Genomic DNA, 20,044 nt, shown 5'->3' with positions numbered 1-20,044 from the left:
AATATATTTATTGCACTTTATTGTTTAGCATTTTGTTTATTGTTGACTGTTGAGCTGTTCTGAACCCAATTACCACCAATGCTGTTGTGTGCCAATTAAAGAATCTTAAATGAATTAAAAATGAAGGAGCACAAAACATGATATTTTACTCAAAAATAGATCGAGAAAGTGTGAAAACACCGACCTTAAATATTAAAAGTAAAAGGTATTAGAGTGGCTACTTATGTTACCACGTCTGACAAGTATTTTTATTAAATAGTCAAGAATGTTGATTCAGATTGAGCAGTTGATGTGGCTTTAGCCAAGAAACCATCTGCATATCCTTACATAATTTTACATCCAATTCTTTCACCAATGTTGTAAAGGTTTGCCCACATGACTGTTTAATATACTGCGCCTCCTTCCTCAGACAATTCTCCATCTTCTGGAAATACTGATTCTCTAGTTTCCTTGAGCCACTGTTCCCCAATTCCTCACTGAACAATACATTGACTTTTTTTTTTTTCAATCTCCCTTCTGGTGCAATTTACAAAAACAAGTGTCATTTCTCTGTATTTACTTAACTATGCTTTCTGGACAATCCTGTATTTTAGTTCTGGCTGGCAGCAAGGTCAATTTAGTAGTTACTTGAAGAACCCAAAGTAGCTCACATATTAGCAAAACTTTGAATGGCTGTATCCCAAAAGATTGTGTGTACCTGAGGAATGGAAACTTAATTTCACATAATATGTAGTGTACTTACAGGATTTGGAAACCAACGTCATAACTGTAAGTCATTACAGCAGGGGGGAAAAAGGTACTTTTCCCTTGGATAGTCAGGGAAAGCTTCAGACATGTTAAAATCTAGAACGGTTCCCAGCTGTGATTGGATGAATCATGTAAGGGGCGGGGTTTTGTGCGTCTGTGCACGCGCGTTTGTGTGAGTGTGTGCGTGCCTGCGTGGTCATACGGTGCACCTGACAGTGAACGGAGACAAGCGCATCATTCCAGTTTTAAAACACTTCGACGGTGAGTGAATGTTTTAAACTGATATGAAGCCAGAGCAGTGTGTCTGCAGTGGAAAATAACCAGGCAGGAGCAAATAGTCGGTGTTATGACCTGCTGAAACGGGAAGAGCGCAAAATAGCGGGTAATTGGGCGTAATGAAAGCATCAAGCGTTAATCGATGCTCGTGCGATCGGAGACCATTACGTGCACTGACTGGGGGGATTGTTACTGTCACGCACGCTGATAATACGTTATGAACGGGTTAATGATTATGAATGTCGCATGTTTAGTTTTCTCCTATTCACTCAAATCATCACTGAAGGGCAAATCTTTTCGTTGGTTCATCATGGTGACAGGATGTGGATGATGCTCTGGACAGATGCCTGAATGTGGGTTGTTTATTTATTTATTCATTTTATTTATTTATTTATTTATTTAGCGTTTTATGGCGGTAGAGATGTTTTAGGCCTGAGTGCTGACGTCACTGTACCGCTAAGGATTTTGACATCAGACATCAGAGGTCGGAAACTGCGCCAGAAAAGATGCAGACGTTTCGTCTGAGATTGAAAACCTAGCCTGCAATCTTAATTTATTACAATTCTGAAACTTTGCATGGAGTGCTTGTTTTAACATGCATAAACGCGATAGATTGAATGCTATAGATAAGCCCTGGACATAAAGGAATATAAAAGAATTAAGACCAGTCTAATATTTAGCCTACAGAAAGCAGCTTAGTGGGACAAAGCGACGGGGGTGTAGCTGTTGACAGTTCCACATGGTTTCAGCTTTCATAAATCTGACACTGGAAGGGTCAAAGATGAATTTGTTCTCCTCCAAGGCAGCATACAGCTTTCAGATAGCCTTATCTTGATGATGTAGTTGCATATATAAACTGTGACAGTGAGACAGTCCACTTTTTTTATAACTATATTATTTAAATTAAGTCCAAATTTGATTAGAGTTATTACCCGCAGTTTGTTTATGCATAATTGTATTTTGTCTGAAAAGCCGTTTTTCTCGCTTGAAATTGATTTTTCGAGTGTTTTAACAGAATTCAAATTCTAGTTTGCACTTTATTAATGTCTTTCTTTGAGCTGTAGACTAGCCAAAATTGGATTAGTCTTGTATTGTTTGAGCTAATTTTGATATGGTGATGTTATGATATTCGACAGAACAGTGCCATGTTGGTTTTGTTCATTCTTAGCACAGCAGTGGCCTTTGCAATACTGATTTCCCAGAGGATTGCAACACGTTATTGTACTGTCTGCGAGCATCCTGACCAACCTCAAGCATTCCTAATGAGTGTTTGTGGACGTGTTTTGATTCATCGTGCTATTCACATGATCTGACAAACGTACTCATTTGGTTTATCGCAGGTCAATTTTTACGTTTGCAACATGTCTCCATGTAATTTAACAATAATTAATATGAAACAGTATAAGCATAATATAATGTTTTGATCATATTGTCCAGCCCTTGCCATTAATAACATGTAATGAACCTTGCCATTACTAAGATTTAGTCTGAATATTTTCCCCTTTATCAACAGTCTTAACATTTAGCCTACTGCAAATAAGCAAAATAATCTTTTGTCTGGTTTGTATCTCTGATTTTCAGCCTGACCAAGACAATGGACTTTAAAGGTGATATTCATTCATATGGAGCTCCCAAATCTGGCCAGGATAGTCTGTTGAAGAAAGATAATGTGGCTACCCCAGAGGCAAAGAGTTTTGACATTAAAGTTGGTGACCCCATGGATAAAATTGGTGGGAAAAAAGAAGGTAAGCAAAAACCACACAGCATACTTATAAAAAGTTGTAATTTTTTTTTTTTTACTAAACCCTAGGTACATGCTGGCATTATATTAGGAAAACTTTAAAAATGAATGATTGTTTTATTATGCCATTTATTGATCAAAGCCATTTACATTAAAGATAACAATATCCATAATTAATAATATTCCAGGGTATTTGTACTGTCTCTACACATAAAATCTGAGTCTGTCAAATAATTTACTAATAAGAAAGTATTTCATAAAATATTCACATAGTGATAGCTGTATTCATATTCTTCATCTGTGATACACCTGACACAGACAGAGTGCAGCTGTGTTCTGAGATGGTCACAGCTGGTTGTGTAATAATAAAAATGGGCCCATGCTCTCCTCCTGTCTCCTCATTTCAGCAACACCCATGTCTGACTGTCTCTCTCATTAGAACTGATCAGGAGTATGGATGGGCCTTGGACTATTTTAGGCATGTTTCTCCCTGCCACCATTGACTGGGCACATGTTAAATCAGGCTGTCACACACAATTCATGAAGATAGAGATCTGATTAGGCCTAAAATATCAGCCTCATTTGGCCACAGTGACAAAGCCTGATGAACAGAGACTATGTGTATGCCATGGCAAATGTACAACGGCAATGGTTAGGTTTTCATTCCCTGTACCGTTTCAGACCTCAGCTTAATTCCAGGATTGTTTGTAGTGCAGATTGGGAGTCAGTGCCAGGGTTCTCTGTGAGAAAATGGCTTTGGTCAGATCTGTAACACTAACATTTTTGGTAAGGCCAGCTGCTGCATGCCCACAAAGCATTTCATAAAACTGTAAACAAAACCAGAATGTGATACTAAAAAGCATTATTAATTACTGTAATGAAAAAACTTTGGCTTCCATATAAAAAACTATATTGATATTCTAGTTGTCTATGAAAATGTAGACCTTCTTACTCCAGCTCACTTTCATTAACCACTTTATCCTAGTCAGGATTGGAGTGTATCCTGAGCCTGTCCTGGGAACACTGTGCATGAGGTGGAAATGCATTCTGGGTGAGACGCCAGTTAATCACAGGGCATTCACATAATCATTCATACTTGTGGCAATTTATCTTAGCCAATCCATCTACTGGCATGGTTTTTAGGAGGTAGTAGAATACCCTGAGGAAACCCATGCAGACACGGAAAGAACGAGCACAGAATCTCTGCACAAACAGGACCCTAAGCTCAGGATCAAACTGGGGACCCTGGAACTGTGTGGTGGCAACTTTACCCACTGCACCAGCGTGCTGTCCTCAAAATGAAGACGGTTTGACATAATTATGAAATAGGTATTTTTATAATTTAGTCTGTGTTTCAATGCATTTATATATGCATTTGTAAAAAATTATACTCATTTTTATGTGTAAAATATATAATTATGGAAATTTCTGGTCAAAGGGCATACCTTTATAAAAGGACAATAATTTGGAATAATATTCAAACTACTTCTACAAAAGTTTTGCAAAATTACCAGATGCCTCAAGTCCTGACCAGCCTTTCAGACCACCAGAACAGTCTGTCCCCTAAATATACCCCCGTAGCACTGTCTTGTTAGCTAAACATGTCAACACAATTTCGGTAAAATCTTCTAATAATTAATGGTATTGAGTAAGCACCCCACACCTTTGCCTGATGTTCCTGGGATAGGCTCCATATCCACTGTGATCCTGGCAGGATAAAGCAGTAACTGAAGATGAATGAATGAATAATGATAAGTAAGAATGATGAGATTTAGTATCTTTATTAATATTGCTAAGTCGTATTTTACATATGCCAATGGATAAGGGCACATGTTATCTATCATATAGTAATCATATATTAATTGTGATATGATAAATTTGTGGTCCACTGGGCAGTTGTGAATTCACATACTGCATGTAATTTCCACTTTAAATATCAGATTTTTAGAAATACCTTGCTTGAAAAAAGTCCAACATCTCTCAGGAAGCAGTGTGTGGGTTGTATCCAGACAATAATGAATATCTGGAATTCAATGCTACTACCCATGTGGCAAATTTCTCCTGTTGTCCTCTGCAGGTTTCACCCAGCAAGGAATGAATACAAGCGCTAATATGAATGTGGGAATGGCCCCCTTTCAGTCCACTAAACCTCCCACCATGGCTGAATCTCAGAAGACATCTATCCTACATGCTAATGAACAACCAAAACCTTTCTTGGCCCCCAGTAAACCACCTGACACAAGCACTCACAATATCTTGGACAAACCTGCAGGTAAATCTCAACTCTACTTAAAGTATCTACCACACAGCAGACCTGTGCAGGTAAGATAGACTTTCAGTATTAACTAAACATTATCTGAACAGTTTCACTCCTTGGAATTCAAGGATAGGTCATTGTGTCCTTAAAAAATAATTGAGATTTTATTAACTTATTAACTAAAGTTTGTGGTTAGTATTTCACTTTAGAGTGGCCAGAAAAATTTCTAGATTTACCCCTGTTAAGGACAACAGAGTCACAATGTTATATTACATTTAGACTGTATTTTCACCATTTTCATCAATCATCCAATTTACGAAAATAATTTTTTGAGCTCCTAATTTTACCTTTAAATTGCAACCACATAATAAAGAAAATAAAAATACTATATTTAAAAAACACCATCAAAAGAATAAATATGATCAGCCAGATGAAAATGTATAAATTTGCTGTGTTATTCTGTATTTAAAACCTTTGAACTAATATACTGTATTTACAGTGAAGTAAACAATTTTATCATCTTTCATGACAATTTTTGTGCTCTAGGGCCCTGATTTACTAAAGTATAATGTGCATAAAAATGCATACAGTCCTGATGAAACCCACAGAAAATGTGCAAGCTGATTTGCCAGAAGGATGTGTAGAGAAAAGTGTCTAAGCAAAATAGCATGTCACAGTTTGGGCCATTATTTCTACCAAAGGTGCAAAGAACTTCATAGTACCAATGCAAATAAATTAATTCTGCACACATAATGTGATTTAAGAAACCTGAAATTCACTTCAGGAATGGTGATTGTATGTGCAAGTCAGTCAGGTATTAAATTTATTGAAGCGTATTTCAGACAGTTGAAGACAAAATTATATAAAATTATACCAAAATTATACCTTTCACTAAGTATTAAAAATTAGAACGTTCATTAAAATTGTGGTGCAACAGTAAAGCTTTCACCCTACTGTCAAGAAATCATGAGTTCAAATCTCAACAATACCACAGCTATCTGTGGCCGGGAGCCAAGGGAGCAAAATTGGCTGTGCTCCCTAGGTGAGAGGGTAGGCATGCTGTCTCTCCCTTGTCAATCACAGTGACACGAACATCAGGTCACCAAATAATCAGACATGTTCTCAACAATGATGACCTAATTTTGCTGCAGTAAAGTTTGTTTCATGTTATATTCACTGAACATTCTGATCAACCTCTGGTCTGACGGCTGTGGCTCAGGTGGTAGAGCCACTAATTGGGGTTGTCCACTAATTGTAGGGTTGGCGTTTCGATTCCTGGCCCACATGACTCCACTTGCCGAAATGTCCTTGGGCAAGACACTGAACCCCAAGGTGCTCCCAATGGAGCACCTTGCATGCATCCCAATGGATTGCCTTGCATGGCATCTGTGCTGTCATTGTTGTGTGAGTATGTGTGAATGGGTGAATGAGAAACAGTGTAGAACCGCTAAGGTTAAAAAGTGCTATATAAGTGCAGACCATTTACCTCAGGTGTCATTAACCCAGAGCCTTTGAAACCATTTTCACTCATTCATATATATGAATATGATCAGACCTTATGATCAGACTAAACACACAAGTCTGCAGTTTTTGGAGGGTTTTTTTTTTTTTTTTTTTTTTTTTTAACATTTTCTGACATCTCATCGACTTTAATCATCTTTAAATACTAACATACAGCTTTGATGCTGAAAACTAAATGCCTCTACATTTCTAGTCAGCTGATCTCATTGCATTGCAAGTCATGTTTGACAGCTTTAACTTGTATATGTTACGATATAACTGCAAATAGCTAACTTTTCTTCCATTTAGTGGCAAATGTTGGATGGAGATGTCATTTCATTTGTCTTTTTATGATGTTAGGGGCCTGTGGTGAATAGATCATCAATACAGTGTTTCTTTGGCCTTTATAGTCTAAGGTTATGTTTCGGTGATGTATTTTGATTCCAAATGTTCACAAATTATTTGCATGGTAAAAAAAATGACACTTCCTCTTCCTGTTTGTAAAATCAAAAAGTATGCTCCTGGACAGGTCAGGCCATGCTCACCCATTCCCTCAACAAGGCAGAGCAGAGTTCCTCAGAACTTTTGGGTTACCAAGGGGTTCTACATAAAGATGCCACATCAGAGGAAGGGTCAGATGAGGCTGTACAGCAGAAGGGAGAGAAATGTGAAACTAGTGAAGAGGCATATGGTCTCTTGGAAAGCCTCAGATCTCCTGAAAAAACCCAACCAAAAAGCTCTTACCAAGAAGACTGTTCACCCCCTGATAATGGCGAGAACTGGAAGAGCGAAATTCGAGAGTGGGGTGGTGGACGGATCCAGGCGAAGAAAAGTAAGAGCAGAAAGAAGCTTCCGGAGGAGTGGGGCAGTTTACCAAATACAGCTAGCCCCTCTTCTGACCCAAATACTGAAATGGACATAGACATGGATGTGTTTATTTCTGACATGTATGAGACCAAAGACCCTCCTACTACTTTTATTGAACAAGGGGGTTCGTCTTCTTTCACAACTACACTTCATTCGGCCATCCCATCAACAATAAGTCAGGCTAATACTGTCTTACTTTCAAACAACACTGATCTATCCATGAGCAATCAAGTCTTGACCCCGAATCTCACCTCTGGCCCTAAAACTACTGCACATTCCATTTCTAACCCACATGCAGACACCAAAACCTTTCAGAACAATTCATCTGTAAGTGGTCCCTCCTTATCAGACCCTTCCAGCACTGTAGTAAGCCAAAATCCTGCAGCTCCTGCTTCCCTCACTTCTCAAACAAAGCATCAGGAACCACCACTGGCAAAGTCCCACCAAGGTTGGTGAAGAATATATGGAGATGATTTCCTTAGTGCATGGCTCAAAGATGTGGGCCCTCTTCTGCTTAGCTGTGGCTGTAGTTGACCATTCAAGTAACTTATTGTAAGACATATCCATGAAAGTTGGAATAAAGTTGAATTTCAACAAAATCTCCAGTATTGAATTAACCCTGTAAACCTCAGAGACCAGTTAGCTGGTCCAGATATTCCTTATTCTTGTAACTGAATAAATGTATTTTTATAATCTGTAGAAGTTATGCAGAATAATTTGCTTTAAAATAAATACCTGCATAATAACCCAGGAGTTTAATCTTAGAGTTCCTGCAGATCCAGATATCACTATAGGAATTAATTAAATACTGGGGATTTATCTATTTTTCTGGATATAACTCACTGCTAACATCAGTCAAAAATCTCTCCTGAAGTCAGTTTTTGTTACTAAGTTGTATTACTGGGAGTTCAACCTCTGTTTCTCTGTAGTACTTATAATTGTTTAAAAGTACTACATTGTTTAGACTGGAGTCAGTCTAATTATGTGTCCACTAATCACTTAAGCAGACAGACTTAAATGATTTCTTAAGTCAAACGTAATACAAATCTGATTCAGTTGTCCTGATTTTATTTTTCAAGGGTATGTTTTACTTGGCATATATGCAGAGTTGGAAAGTCAATACAAGTCATCATAATAGACAAAACAGGCATATTACCTAAAACATGCCAACTTCTTATTAGCTATCTCAACTACCCTGTGTTCACTCTTTCCACCTCTTTGTCCACACCAAAATGTCATAAAACAGTTAAATAAACATTTGGAAGGTAGTATTGACTTCCCAACCTTGTACTAGCTAGCAACAACATTCTTTGGTGTCTGGTTCAAATGTAGTGCTCTGTTCTCACCTTATAATATGAGTCAACTGGTTGAGCTAACCAAGATGCAAGAACTTGATGCTGAAATATGACTCTTTTGTCATGGAAAGGATTAGAGGAGATGATACAATACAGTATAGATTTTAACTCTATAATATTCCAACACTGCTAAGTCCAGCCCATATTGCATGCTGTTCTAGAAAACTAGGTGGAAAATTAAAATCAGTACAAAATAGAAAAAAACAAATGGAATGTTCAAGTGTGAATGGCATGACTGCCAGTGATTGTTTAGAGGACAGATGATTTTCACATCTGTGTCCAATTAAGGAATAAATTAAATAAATATTACATTTGGGTGACACCTAAGATGAATCACTCTTAAGACACAGAGACTGCTGGAAGTCTTTCTCATGCAGACTCTGGAGCTTTGAACTTAATAAAGCATGAACTGAAAGGTTGAACTCCCTGTGATGCATCAGTGAATAAGACAGTGCTGCATGAGAGCTATTTGAATCCCAGTGACCAAAGTGTGAATGTTATTGTTGATGATTTATACAGAAAATGTTTCTGGGTAAATTTCTGACTGGTAATCCTCATTTGCTGATATTTTCTGCATGTAATGAAATGCCAGTGCTGTCATAACACATGGACTGCTGTGCATTGTGTCATATAAGCCTTTTTTTTCTGGATAACAAACTCTCTTTTTCTTGCAGCTTTTCCCAGAGTGCATTATTTATTTTGTGTGGCTCGCATGAGATGTTTAATTATGTATATTTTATTTAGTGCTACTCCTCCTGAGGATTGTTTACATGCGATAAATTACTCAAACTCTGTTTTTTTGTCCTGTGATAACTTGCTCTATCAAAGACAAAATATTTACAGTTGCTCAATCTGTTAATAATGACCTCATTTTCTTTTTTCTTTCTTTTCATGGATTGCATTGTTTGGTGAATGCTTCATGTAAAACAGGTAAGACATCTTCTCACAATGTTTTTTTCTTTTTTTTGCGATTATTATAATCTTCTGAATATGAGTGACTGAATCAGTGGGAGAGCAAGTTTCATGTAATTATTGCCACCAAGGTTCACTTGCTCTTGAAGTTTTGGAGCACATAAATTGCTCCATCATGTTGTTGCATGACGCACTGCATTGCAAGTTGGCATTATGCTGCTCAGAGAACACAACAGACCCAGAGTAAGAGCACATGTGAAATTTGGCACAGTAGTCAGTAGAAAGAGAGATCACATAAATATGTGGGACAGCAGGGCTCAGGTGTGCTGCGTTAGGCATTACCCCTCTAGTTCATCCCCAAACATCCAGCACAGACCATGCTCAAACATCTGCTACACGTTTTCATTTAGAAGTGCACTCATTACAATTATTACTTGGAGTTATATTGATTGATTGATAAGATATTGTAGCTATTGAACTCATTGTTAATCTTCAAATTAATTAAGCCAGGGGTTCCCAAACTTTTCCAGGGCAAGGCCCCCCAAATAGCATTAACATTTGACCGAGGCCCCCCCTTTTGCAAGATGTCTTGAAAACACATTAAAAATACAGACGTCTGAATATATACCCCATTTTGTAAATTAATAATTACATCTTACATCATTACATTACATTAGGAATTGATTGTGTGTGTGTATGTGTGTGTGTGGTTGTCTGAGAGTGAGAATTTATTTTTCACACCAAATTGTTGAGGCCCCCCAGGCGCCCCCTGGTGGCTCCCACTTTGAAAACCACTGAATTAAGCTACATATTTCACTGTTCTTTCCATTCTTTTGGCATATAGACAAAATACATTCTGTGGTTTGTTTTCACACTTTGTTTTATAATTGAAATGTGTGCCGTAGAGATGACAGATTTTTTTCTGAATAACAGTGTATTTCTGTGAGACACTACAACCCTGGTCCTAATATGAGAGACATAGGTCTTAACAGAGGAAAAATGTAGATATTAAATATATACAAATCACATTTTATAAACAAGTTCTTTGTCTGTTTAAAGTGAAAGAAGATACTATTGCAAAAGAGAAGATGGAGAAAATGGACACTTCACCGAAGACAGATATTTTGAACACACTTGTTAAAGCAGAGAAGCCTGAAAACACAGAGAAGACTGACAACAAGAAAGTGGACAATGTGGGCAAGATCCATGAGGCAGAGAAACAGGACTCCAAAACTGAGAAGAATGGGAAGCTTGAGAAAGGGAGTAATGCTGCAGAGACAAAAAAGGAAGTGAAGGAGGAGAAGAAGAACGGTGGTGAAAAAGTGGAGAAGACAGTCAAGAATGAGAAGAATGTGAAGGCTGCCAAAGAGACCAGTAAAACCACTGCAGCTAATGGAAATAAAGATTTGATCAGTCCTGATCAAGTTAAGGTATATCTGTAGGAAGAAGGACATAAATCTAGCTATAAGTCTTTGTGTGGTTGTGTTCAACTGTTTGTTGGCAAGAGAATTTTGTAATGATTGTTATATAAGAAAATATTTCTTTTCGTGGTTTAAGAGAGCATTTGATACTAAGATACCCTTTTTATTCACTGTTTACATATGGATATAATCTGAAAACAAATGCAGTCAAACAAACAAAATTCAGCAAAACCAAGCTCACATTCCACTGGAGAAAATTCTGGTGCCCCGACCTCTAGTTCAGCAAATAAAACAGGCTCTGTGGCCAAGAAAACATCTCCTACTGGCACCAAGAAACCTCCTGGCATCACATCTGCTCATGATGCAAAGGTGAATAAATTTTTTTTATTTTATTTGAGCATAACAGATATTATTATATAAGTTATATAAGTTAAATAGAAGATAAAATATAAACAACACAAGCTGGGCTTAGTTGTAAAAACATGTTGGCTAAATATATGGTTATTAAATAGTTACTAAAAGAAACATGCTCAGATGCCAAGGTATATTTTATTTATTTTAGACCTCAGAGAACAGTACTTCAGCCAAGCGTAAGCCTCCAGTTCCAAAGTTTAATGAGGCTCCAAAAGGCTCATCTGGCACCAAGACCAGTGGCTCCTCAGGTAGGATTTGGCAAAAGAAAATCTGAGCAAAAAAATCACAATGAATGAATAATTTGTATAGCATAATTTTAGTCTATAATGAAACTAGAATGTCTTATTGTATTATATATTAGAAATATTCTAATTACTATAATTCAAAAACCTGCTAGCCATGTTACTAGTTCTACAACAGCAATAATTACCTTGTGGTTTGTGTATTTTTGCTATGCTTTTAAATCTCAATTATCTCACTTAAAAGTTAAAACCTCACTGAAGAAGACCGCTGCAAATGCAGCCAGTGCACCATCCACTGATGGAACTCCAGCCCTTCGGCCCTCCCGCATCACTAAACCCCCTGTGCCCAAGCAGATGCCCCTGCCAAAGAAGCCCCCAGTGCCACGAGCACCACGCAGTGCTCGAATCCCTAATGCACCCCTGCCTGATCTAAAGAATGTCTCTTCAAAGATTGGCTCCACAGACAACATGAAGTACCAGCCCGGTGGAGGCAAGGTACAGTGGTTTAGGAGAAAGATACTACACTGCGTTACAGCATTTTTATGACTGTTGAATTTTTCTCGTCTTACCTTAATTGTAAGAAAAACACTAGATATTTAGAACAATTTCAATTATTTCATGTACAACATAAAACAGTTGTTTTCAGCAACCTACATATAAAATTGACTCTAATCTTTATGAACTATCAAGTGGCTAAATAACTCTATTTGTAAAGGTTCAGATAGTACACAAAAAAATGGACTTCAGCCACATCACCTCCCGTTGTGGCTCCAAGGACAACATCAAGCATGTCCCCGGAGGAGGAAACGTAAGTTTTAATATCCTTTTAGCCATATTCTGTGAACTCACTTGCAAGCATCTCGACCATAGTATTAAAATTCTCTGTCTCTCAAACTAGGACTGTATCATTGTAAGCTCATGACTTGTGCTCTACATGTGTGTGTACCTTCAGAACTTAATAGTTTTCAAATACACTGAAAACTTTAATAGGTAATATAAAACAATTAACAGAAGGCACATTTCAAACGTTTTTTTTGGAAAGGAGTTCTTCTCAGAGGAACAGCAATAAGAGTTTTTCCACATGCATAGGCTAATATTTTCCTGCTCTATTTCAAGTCAGTTATGAAATATCTATGAGCAACAATTTAGTGGTCAGTTTTCACATTTTGTAATATTGAGGTAAAGGGACTGAAATCTTTCATTTAGGATTTATCTGTATTATGACAGAGAATTTAATTCCCTCCTACTATAATAATTTTCAGGTTCAGATTCTGAATAAAAAAGTTGATTTAAGCCAAGTGACTCCAAAATATGGCTCCAAGGACAGCATTAACCACAAGCCAGGTAAGAGACTGATTTTTTTTATGATGACTATTCTGTATAGTGTGAATATATGTATATTTTGTTCCCCTAACCACTGGTCCATAATAGGTGGTGGTAATGCAAAGATTGAGTCTCAGAAGAGCAAGTCCAAATCCAAAACGGGATCAATGGACAGTGTGGGCCAAGAGCCAGGAGCTGACCTTGCTGAGGTAATGAAAGTCAGAAGAGTCTATTACTTGCAATGCTTTTAATGATCTACAGTATATATTTCATTTTGAAGGATATTAACCATTTAAAGGATTATTTTAATTAACTAACCAAAGTGTGTGTAAAAGAATAATGTAATAGTTAAAAAGTTATTAATAATAACCCAATTGTACAAAAGAGGCAGTTGCTATAATTAACTATAAAACTAACTATTTCAGCTGTCTGAAATATGAATAAATTTAACTGAACTAAAGTCAGTGTGTTACTGGATAAAATATGTAAACTGGATAAAAAATGTAGGCAAGTTATTTATGTGTAATCTGTTTCCAGCAGGTAGGGGATCAACAGAAATCTGAAGGAAGCCCGCCTACTCCTACAAACCCACCCATTCAGACCGATGGAGGGATGAAGGAGAAGGGGCTGAAGGAGAGCTCTCCTGCACCCCCACCTGCACCCTCTGAAGGACAGGGGCTCTGGAATTCTCAAAGTCAAGACAAACACATCCCTGCCACAAGTAAGTACATTTCAGGTACTTTAGTTGTTCTATGACGGTGATTCTTAACCTTTTTGCGAGCGTGACCCACTTTTAAGAGAGACAATGTTTTGTGAACCTCTGTTCACAATTGTTTCAAATAAAAGTTTTCCTGCGACTCCCCCGCTACCGCTACCCCAGGTTAAGAACTGCTGTTCTATGACATCTGATCATCCATGTCCAGTCCACTTCATCTCAAAACATTTTCATTTCTGAATATAAGTAACTATCAGGGGTCTAAGCACAGTGCTTGGTTTGTTAAGAATTTCTTTATTATTCTGATTCGCCAACTTGATGGGCAGCAGAGAAGAGACCTAGAAATACCTAATGTGGTGGAAAACTGCAGTGTCCAAACAAGTACTGGTGTGATAATGGTATAACACAGCCTTTTATACTGTCCATTACTGACTTTAGCTTAAATTTGAGCTCAAAATTGAGACTGTCTAAACTGACAACTTTACAAATGGAAGTGTTTATCTAAACATGTTTAAGTGTAAGTGTTCAGTCTGTGTTGGTTGATCTCAATTATTAATGAGCCTCTAAATGATTGCTTTATTAAATGCAGGCAAACTTGGATGTCTTAATAAATATGTGGTGTGATATAAGTGTCTAATTTCTGATTTGAGTAAATTACATTAAATTAGAGGTAGATTGGTCCAATAGAATTAAGCTATTTCTCAATTAACTAAACATTTAATAATAATGTCTTAATGTACTTTACTGTACATATTCCTTGGTTAGATTTTCAAATTTTAGAGTATTTAAAATGAGCTCATTTAAGCAAAATGCCAGAAACTTTTGACTGCCAGTGTAATTTGGTATGGTAATTTGACATTTTCCCCCTGAAAACACAATTATCAAGGCATGGTAATGCCACATACATTGTTTACAATCCTTTCAAGAATTTCTCACATTTTCATTTCATTTATGCATTTATTCATTATTAGCTGTCATATAAACACAATGTTGATTTGTATGAACAAGACCAGCATTCTACTACCTCATGCCATTTTTTCCTCCTCAGATTGAATCCTACAGGCTGAGCTTCCAAGGGGATGCACAAGCTTACACGGAACCGTGGTACCAGTATCATTTCCTGGTCCCTTCCTGAGTGGCAGCCACCTTTCACCCACAATGCATTTGCAGTGTTTCTCTGAGCTCCACACTCTCCTTCGTCTCAACCTAGCCTGTTGCATATAGTAGCTAGGGAACGGGCTCGAAACCAGCACACTAGCAGAACAAAAGCTGAACCTTTTAACACATTGCCTTTCTGTCACACCATTATCAGCTACTTTTCTCTTCATTGACCATCTTCTCTGTTTCCTCAGATGCACAAAGATTGGATCTCAGTACAAGGCTTCGGCAGGTTTGCAGTCTCATGGTTTCAGAGCTAGCTTGGTTTCAGTGTGCAGTGCTGTATGGAAGCTGTATTAGCTTCATACTGCTAACTATACAGAAACATGCAGGCTTATACGTTTCTTCTCATTTCAAGTATAGGGGTTAAAATAGTCATATATAATTACGGCATCAAGTGGATGAAATTAAATGACATGAATGAATATGAATTTACCAGACAAAATTACAAAATATAAACACCCTAGGTGTATAGTCAGCCAGTATTACTTTTCCCATTGGCTGCACATCTCTCAGTGTAAACTCCCATGCAGTCAGTCACTAAGGAGCCTTTATTACAAGCATGCCAAACCATATGTTTATCCCCTCTAAAATGAGGAAATCACACCACTCACTTGTTTGACTAATGAGACGGGTACAATTTTACTATAAATTAGCGTAGGTTATTTTAACAGGAGGGGCCAAATCATTATTTTATGCCAGCATTTGTGGTAAAGTATTATGCAGGCTCTCTAAAGGCAAGGACACACACCTTTCCAACATGACTATATTTACTGTTTACTGTAACGCAGTGAACTGAAGAAATAATTCACACAGCTTACTTAGGGGTGGGAGAAGAAACCTGAGCTGAGGCAGGACATTAGCACTCAACAGGGAAATAATTTGACCATGAGAATACAAAGTCAGTATTTCCTCTGTTGAATAGGGAATACAGAATCGGGATTTATTTTTTGGTGAAATAGCCAAGCATGTGACTGACATTCTGTTAAATATATTTACTATACTATGAGGAATTACTCATAGAAGAGAATTTAAGTGCAAAATCTGACCAAGAGTGCATCACAGCCCAGCATCTATTTTACACAGTGTGGTTTTATAAGGCAAAGACATGAACTAGTAAACTCTTCAATAAAAGTCTTTGTTTAAATAGGCCCCAATATGTTAAGGACAATATGGAGTTATGAAATAACTGACATTTGGGAGAAAGACCATGCCTGATGCACTACCATCATCCTAGTTTATTTCTTATAACTTCCCAACTGTGACAAAATTTCCACACCCTCCACCTCCCTACCTCCTCCCTACTTTTCAGCAACTTCTACCCAAGAGGGGCCTGGCTATCTAACGCAAAGCGGGATCACAAGTTCTCAAAGTTCTTCCCACTTCTGCAACCTCCATGTCACTTAGCTGAGGGCGTGGTCTGTGCTCGCAAAATTGACCTTGTGATTGAAAATCACTTTCTTCTAAATGCTTAGTATGCTTTATCCGGATACAGTGTAAACATCTAGTGAAACAAATCAGTCCTGTTAATTTGAATTCTGCGAGAATGTTCAGGCCTTGCACAGAGGATTCGCCATTCAAGATACGTGTATTATTTTAATGTTTGTGTGCAAGCCTGCGAATAATATTAGTAATTTATATTCAGTACTATGTGTATATGCCTTTGTGCCTAGTGTGAAGTGTGTGTGAACAGTGTGTGAACAGTGGTCACATGTATTCATGCATACAGTCATACTATCTTACTTTATGAATGATCTCATGCATAATGTCTAGCATTAATGAAATAGCTGCACCTCAACAACACACACACACAATGCAGTTCATATATAGTTCCACCTGCTAGTAAAAGACAACAAAAAGGTTTCGATTTATGTACTTTACACTATACAGTATTTTGGTATTTACAAAACAGAATACTTGTGCAATTTTTCTATTGTTTCCGTGACAAGTTAAAGGAGTGCATTACCACTAGAAGGCTGCAGAAGGCGCAAGGCACTGTAATGCAATCCATTTTTTGATATTTTGTAGTGCGTTTTGTAGATCAGCATGCTTAGCAAAAGTAAACAGCAATAATTTGTGCGCTTCATATTGAACATTTATCTCGATTTATTTGGTATACCATCACGTTTGCCTCTTCGATACAGAAACACAAACTCCCCATATGTTTAACATAAGCACATTTGAGCAGTTTGGCATCTGGAAGACAAAGGTTGAGCACAAGTACTAAAATACATGTGAATGTTATATTCTCAAATAAGCACTAATACATCATACTTGATGTCACATTAGTTTGTGATCTGTTTAAATGATAATGCTCTGCTTATTCAGTCCTAAAAGCACAACAAAACAGAGCAAGGCACAGTATTAAGACATTGACAAGTTATACATTACTTCAAAAATATTCTCAGTCATTAGGACATGTTTGAAACTGTTAAAGGAAGCTGGAAGTTATGGTTTATGAATCAGGCATAATCTGTGTAAGGCATAAAATATTTGATGCATTCAGTGGTTTGAGATATTTCATTGGAGACATTTTGTGGTCTGCTTTTTTTTTTTTTTTTTTTTTTTTTTTTTTTTGACTGGTTGCAAATTACGTTAGTTTGTGGTACCTATTTTGCCATTTCACCTACAATCACCAAACAAACCCACAAATTCTCTGAGATTGAGGTTACACAGAGATTTGGCCCTGTGTACCCTAAAGTTGTCAGTTTGTGATATGCAGTTGTCACTCTTGTGTTCTGGTTGGACATGAAGCCCAAAATTGGGACAACTAACAATCCGGTTTTCAAATATATTCATCCAGGTGTACAACTTACTAACGTTGTCCAATGCTAAAAAAAAAAAAAAATCAGTCCGGAGAGCACATGTACTATAATGATGTTCCTCTACTGTGTTAACTAAGGGTACAAAACAAGCCACTGTAGATTTTTTCTGAATGTGTGGCAGGTGATTCTGACAAATAGGATATTGGTGAAAAGGACCAAATGTTTTTCATGGTAACAAAGCACTGAGTTCCAGTTTATTCACCACCAGCCTTGAACAGCAAACTTCTTTTATAATTTATTGTTTTGTGTTCCATGTTCTGCATGCTGGGGTTTCTTCTGTTGAATGAATTTTATTGTGATTCGTAAATGCTAATTTCAATGTTCTAACAGCGATGTCAGAATTTTTTTCCCCTAACATCTTATGGGTTGGACAGAGCAACAGTGTATGCCCTAGGCCATAAGATTACTAATTGTTTAACATACGACTGTGTGGAGGCGAGGGGCACTCCTCAAATAGGTAACTTTAAACATTATACAGCAATAATAATACATGGAGTGTAATTAAACCTTTCACTATGATTAAAGATAGGAAGACTTATACATGCTTGATCAGAGTTACAGCATATTCCTCTTTTAATATCCACACACCTGTTTAATGGGAATCAAATTAGGACTCATGAAAGGCAGATGTGTCCTTGAGTGTCCTTTAGGAAGCAAAAGGAGTATAGGGTAAAACTCATCTTTACGTCCAACAAATGTGGTTGCCATCACCTGATGCTTCTGATACGTAGAGTTTGAAGGCATCAGTCAGTCAATATCGTCTGTGACATAAAACCATAGTTTCACAGTGGATTGTATAAAGTAGAAAACAGTGACATAAGGCAGCTCCAGTACGTGTATGGGCTCAGTGTGTTTACTCACTATTTAACTCTCAATTTAGAATGAACTTTAGATATTGGTCTTGTGCTGGATGTATTGATTATTGATTTGAGCTGTTTTGCCTATTAAATGTGTACTATTTATTGTGGCTGTCAACTATTAATGTGAAAGTTAATCATTAAAAATGGCTCGCAAAAAAAGTGTCCATTTAATTTCCTAACATACAACATATTCTAACATTTCAACATACACACTAGGGGTGAAATAGTATCTAAAATGTACCGCTTGTATATGCATACATTATTATAGTATCAAATAATTCAGTTTGGGAAATGAAGGACTGTGGACATGTATTTCTTAATGTATAGTAGCATAATTTCCTTCAGATATCACATCCCAGTACACGCTTATCTCATCTGTAGCACGTGTACAGTGCCTTATTGGGAGAAGTAAAGTACTTAGCGATTCACCTGAGCAGAAGGCTGATTGGGCATGCATTTTGAACTTGATTGATGGTCTTGGAGCAGATTAATAGTTTCCCAAATCTGACATGCTTTCAAGCTATGGTGAAATGGCTAATCACTGCTCTCCATCTTCTGAGGTCCCACCATCCTGGATGAAATCATATATTTTACATACAGCATGAGTAAACATGTTTCTATGAACTGTTAAAGCTTCTACATGCCATTATGTACAACCCTGAATGGTTTATATTTAGTAAAATATATACCGATCGACCATAACATTGACCAACAACATCTCCAAAACAAAATGTCTTGTTGGTTGTTCTCAGTATGCAGTGGTTAGTACCTACCAAAAGTGGTCCAAGGAAGGACAAACGGTGAACCAGCGACAGGGTCATGGGTGCCCAAGCCTCACTGACGCACATAGGGAGAGAAGGCTAGCCCGTCTGGTCCGATCCCACAAAAGTGCTACAGTAGCACAACTTGCCAAAAAAGTTTATGCTGGTTATGTTAGAAAGGTGTAAGAACACATAGTGCATTACACCCTGCTGTGTAGTTGCAGACTGGTGAAAGTACTCATACTGACCCCTCTCCACCTCCAAAAGTGCCTACAACAGGCAGGTGAGCATCAGAACTGGACCATGGAGAAATGGAAGAAGGTGGCCTGGTCTGATAAATCACATTTTCTTTATATCACGTTGATGGCAGGGTGTACACATCTTCATGGAAATAGTATTCCCTAATGGCAGTGGCCTCTTTCAACAGGACAATGTACCTTGACACACTGCAAAAATGTTCAGGAATGGCTTGAGGAACATGACAACTATCTCCAGACAAAGATTCCCCAGATCTCAATCCTACCAAGCATCTATTGGATGTGCTGGACAAACAAGTCCAATCCATGGAGGCCCCACATCCCAACTTACAGGACTTAAAAGGATCTGCTGCTAACGTCTTGGTGCCAGATACCACAGTACACCTTCCGAGGTCTTGTGTGCCTCAATGGGT

General features: G+C 37.6%; 1 protein-coding gene across 4 annotated transcripts; it reads left to right on the top strand.

Annotated features, from left to right (window-relative positions):
* Positions 1 to 931: 931 nt before the first annotated feature.
* On the top strand, positions 932 to 19,254 carry LOC108277464 (microtubule-associated protein tau). Of its 4 annotated transcripts, XR_008398197.1 has the most exons (14): positions 932 to 1,008; positions 2,605 to 2,768; positions 4,842 to 5,036; positions 7,051 to 7,836; positions 10,715 to 11,085; positions 11,284 to 11,445; positions 11,639 to 11,738; positions 11,977 to 12,227; positions 12,448 to 12,540; positions 12,995 to 13,076; positions 13,164 to 13,264; positions 13,593 to 13,776; positions 14,819 to 15,160; positions 16,241 to 19,254. XR_008398197.1 is itself a non-coding variant. In XM_053687217.1 (13 exons), the coding sequence occupies exons 2-13, from the start codon at positions 2,618 to 2,620 to the stop codon at positions 14,821 to 14,823; spliced, it is 2,478 nt and encodes an 825-aa protein (XP_053543192.1). In that variant the 5' UTR covers positions 932 to 1,008; positions 2,605 to 2,617; the 3' UTR covers positions 14,824 to 19,254. The 4 variants fall into 4 exon arrangements, 3 of the variants coding, with proteins under 3 accessions (XP_053543192.1, XP_017345731.2, XP_047017157.2); XM_053687217.1 differs by having other exon boundaries at positions 13,596 to 13,776; positions 14,819 to 19,254; XM_017490242.3 differs by having other exon boundaries at positions 14,819 to 19,254.
* The last annotated feature ends 790 nt before the right edge of the window (positions 19,255 to 20,044 follow it).

This window comes from Ictalurus punctatus, chromosome 17 (genome assembly GCF_001660625.3).
Source record: "Ictalurus punctatus breed USDA103 chromosome 17, Coco_2.0, whole genome shotgun sequence".
NCBI classification, from domain to species: domain Eukaryota; kingdom Metazoa; phylum Chordata; class Actinopteri; order Siluriformes; family Ictaluridae; genus Ictalurus; species Ictalurus punctatus.
This window is presented reverse-complemented; position numbering and strand designations above follow the sequence as displayed.

Coding starts and splice junctions, on each gene's coding strand:
- LOC108277464 (XM_017490242.3), top strand. CDS start 2,618: ATGGACTTTAAAGGTGATATTCATTCATATGGAGCTCCCAAATCTGGC. Junction 5,037..7,050: donor TATCTTGGACAAACCTGCAG/GTAAATCTCAAC, acceptor GCTCCTGGACAG/GTCAGGCCATGCTCACCCAT. Junction 11,739..11,976: donor CAAGACCAGTGGCTCCTCAG/GTAGGATTTGGC, acceptor CTCACTTAAAAG/TTAAAACCTCACTGAAGAAG.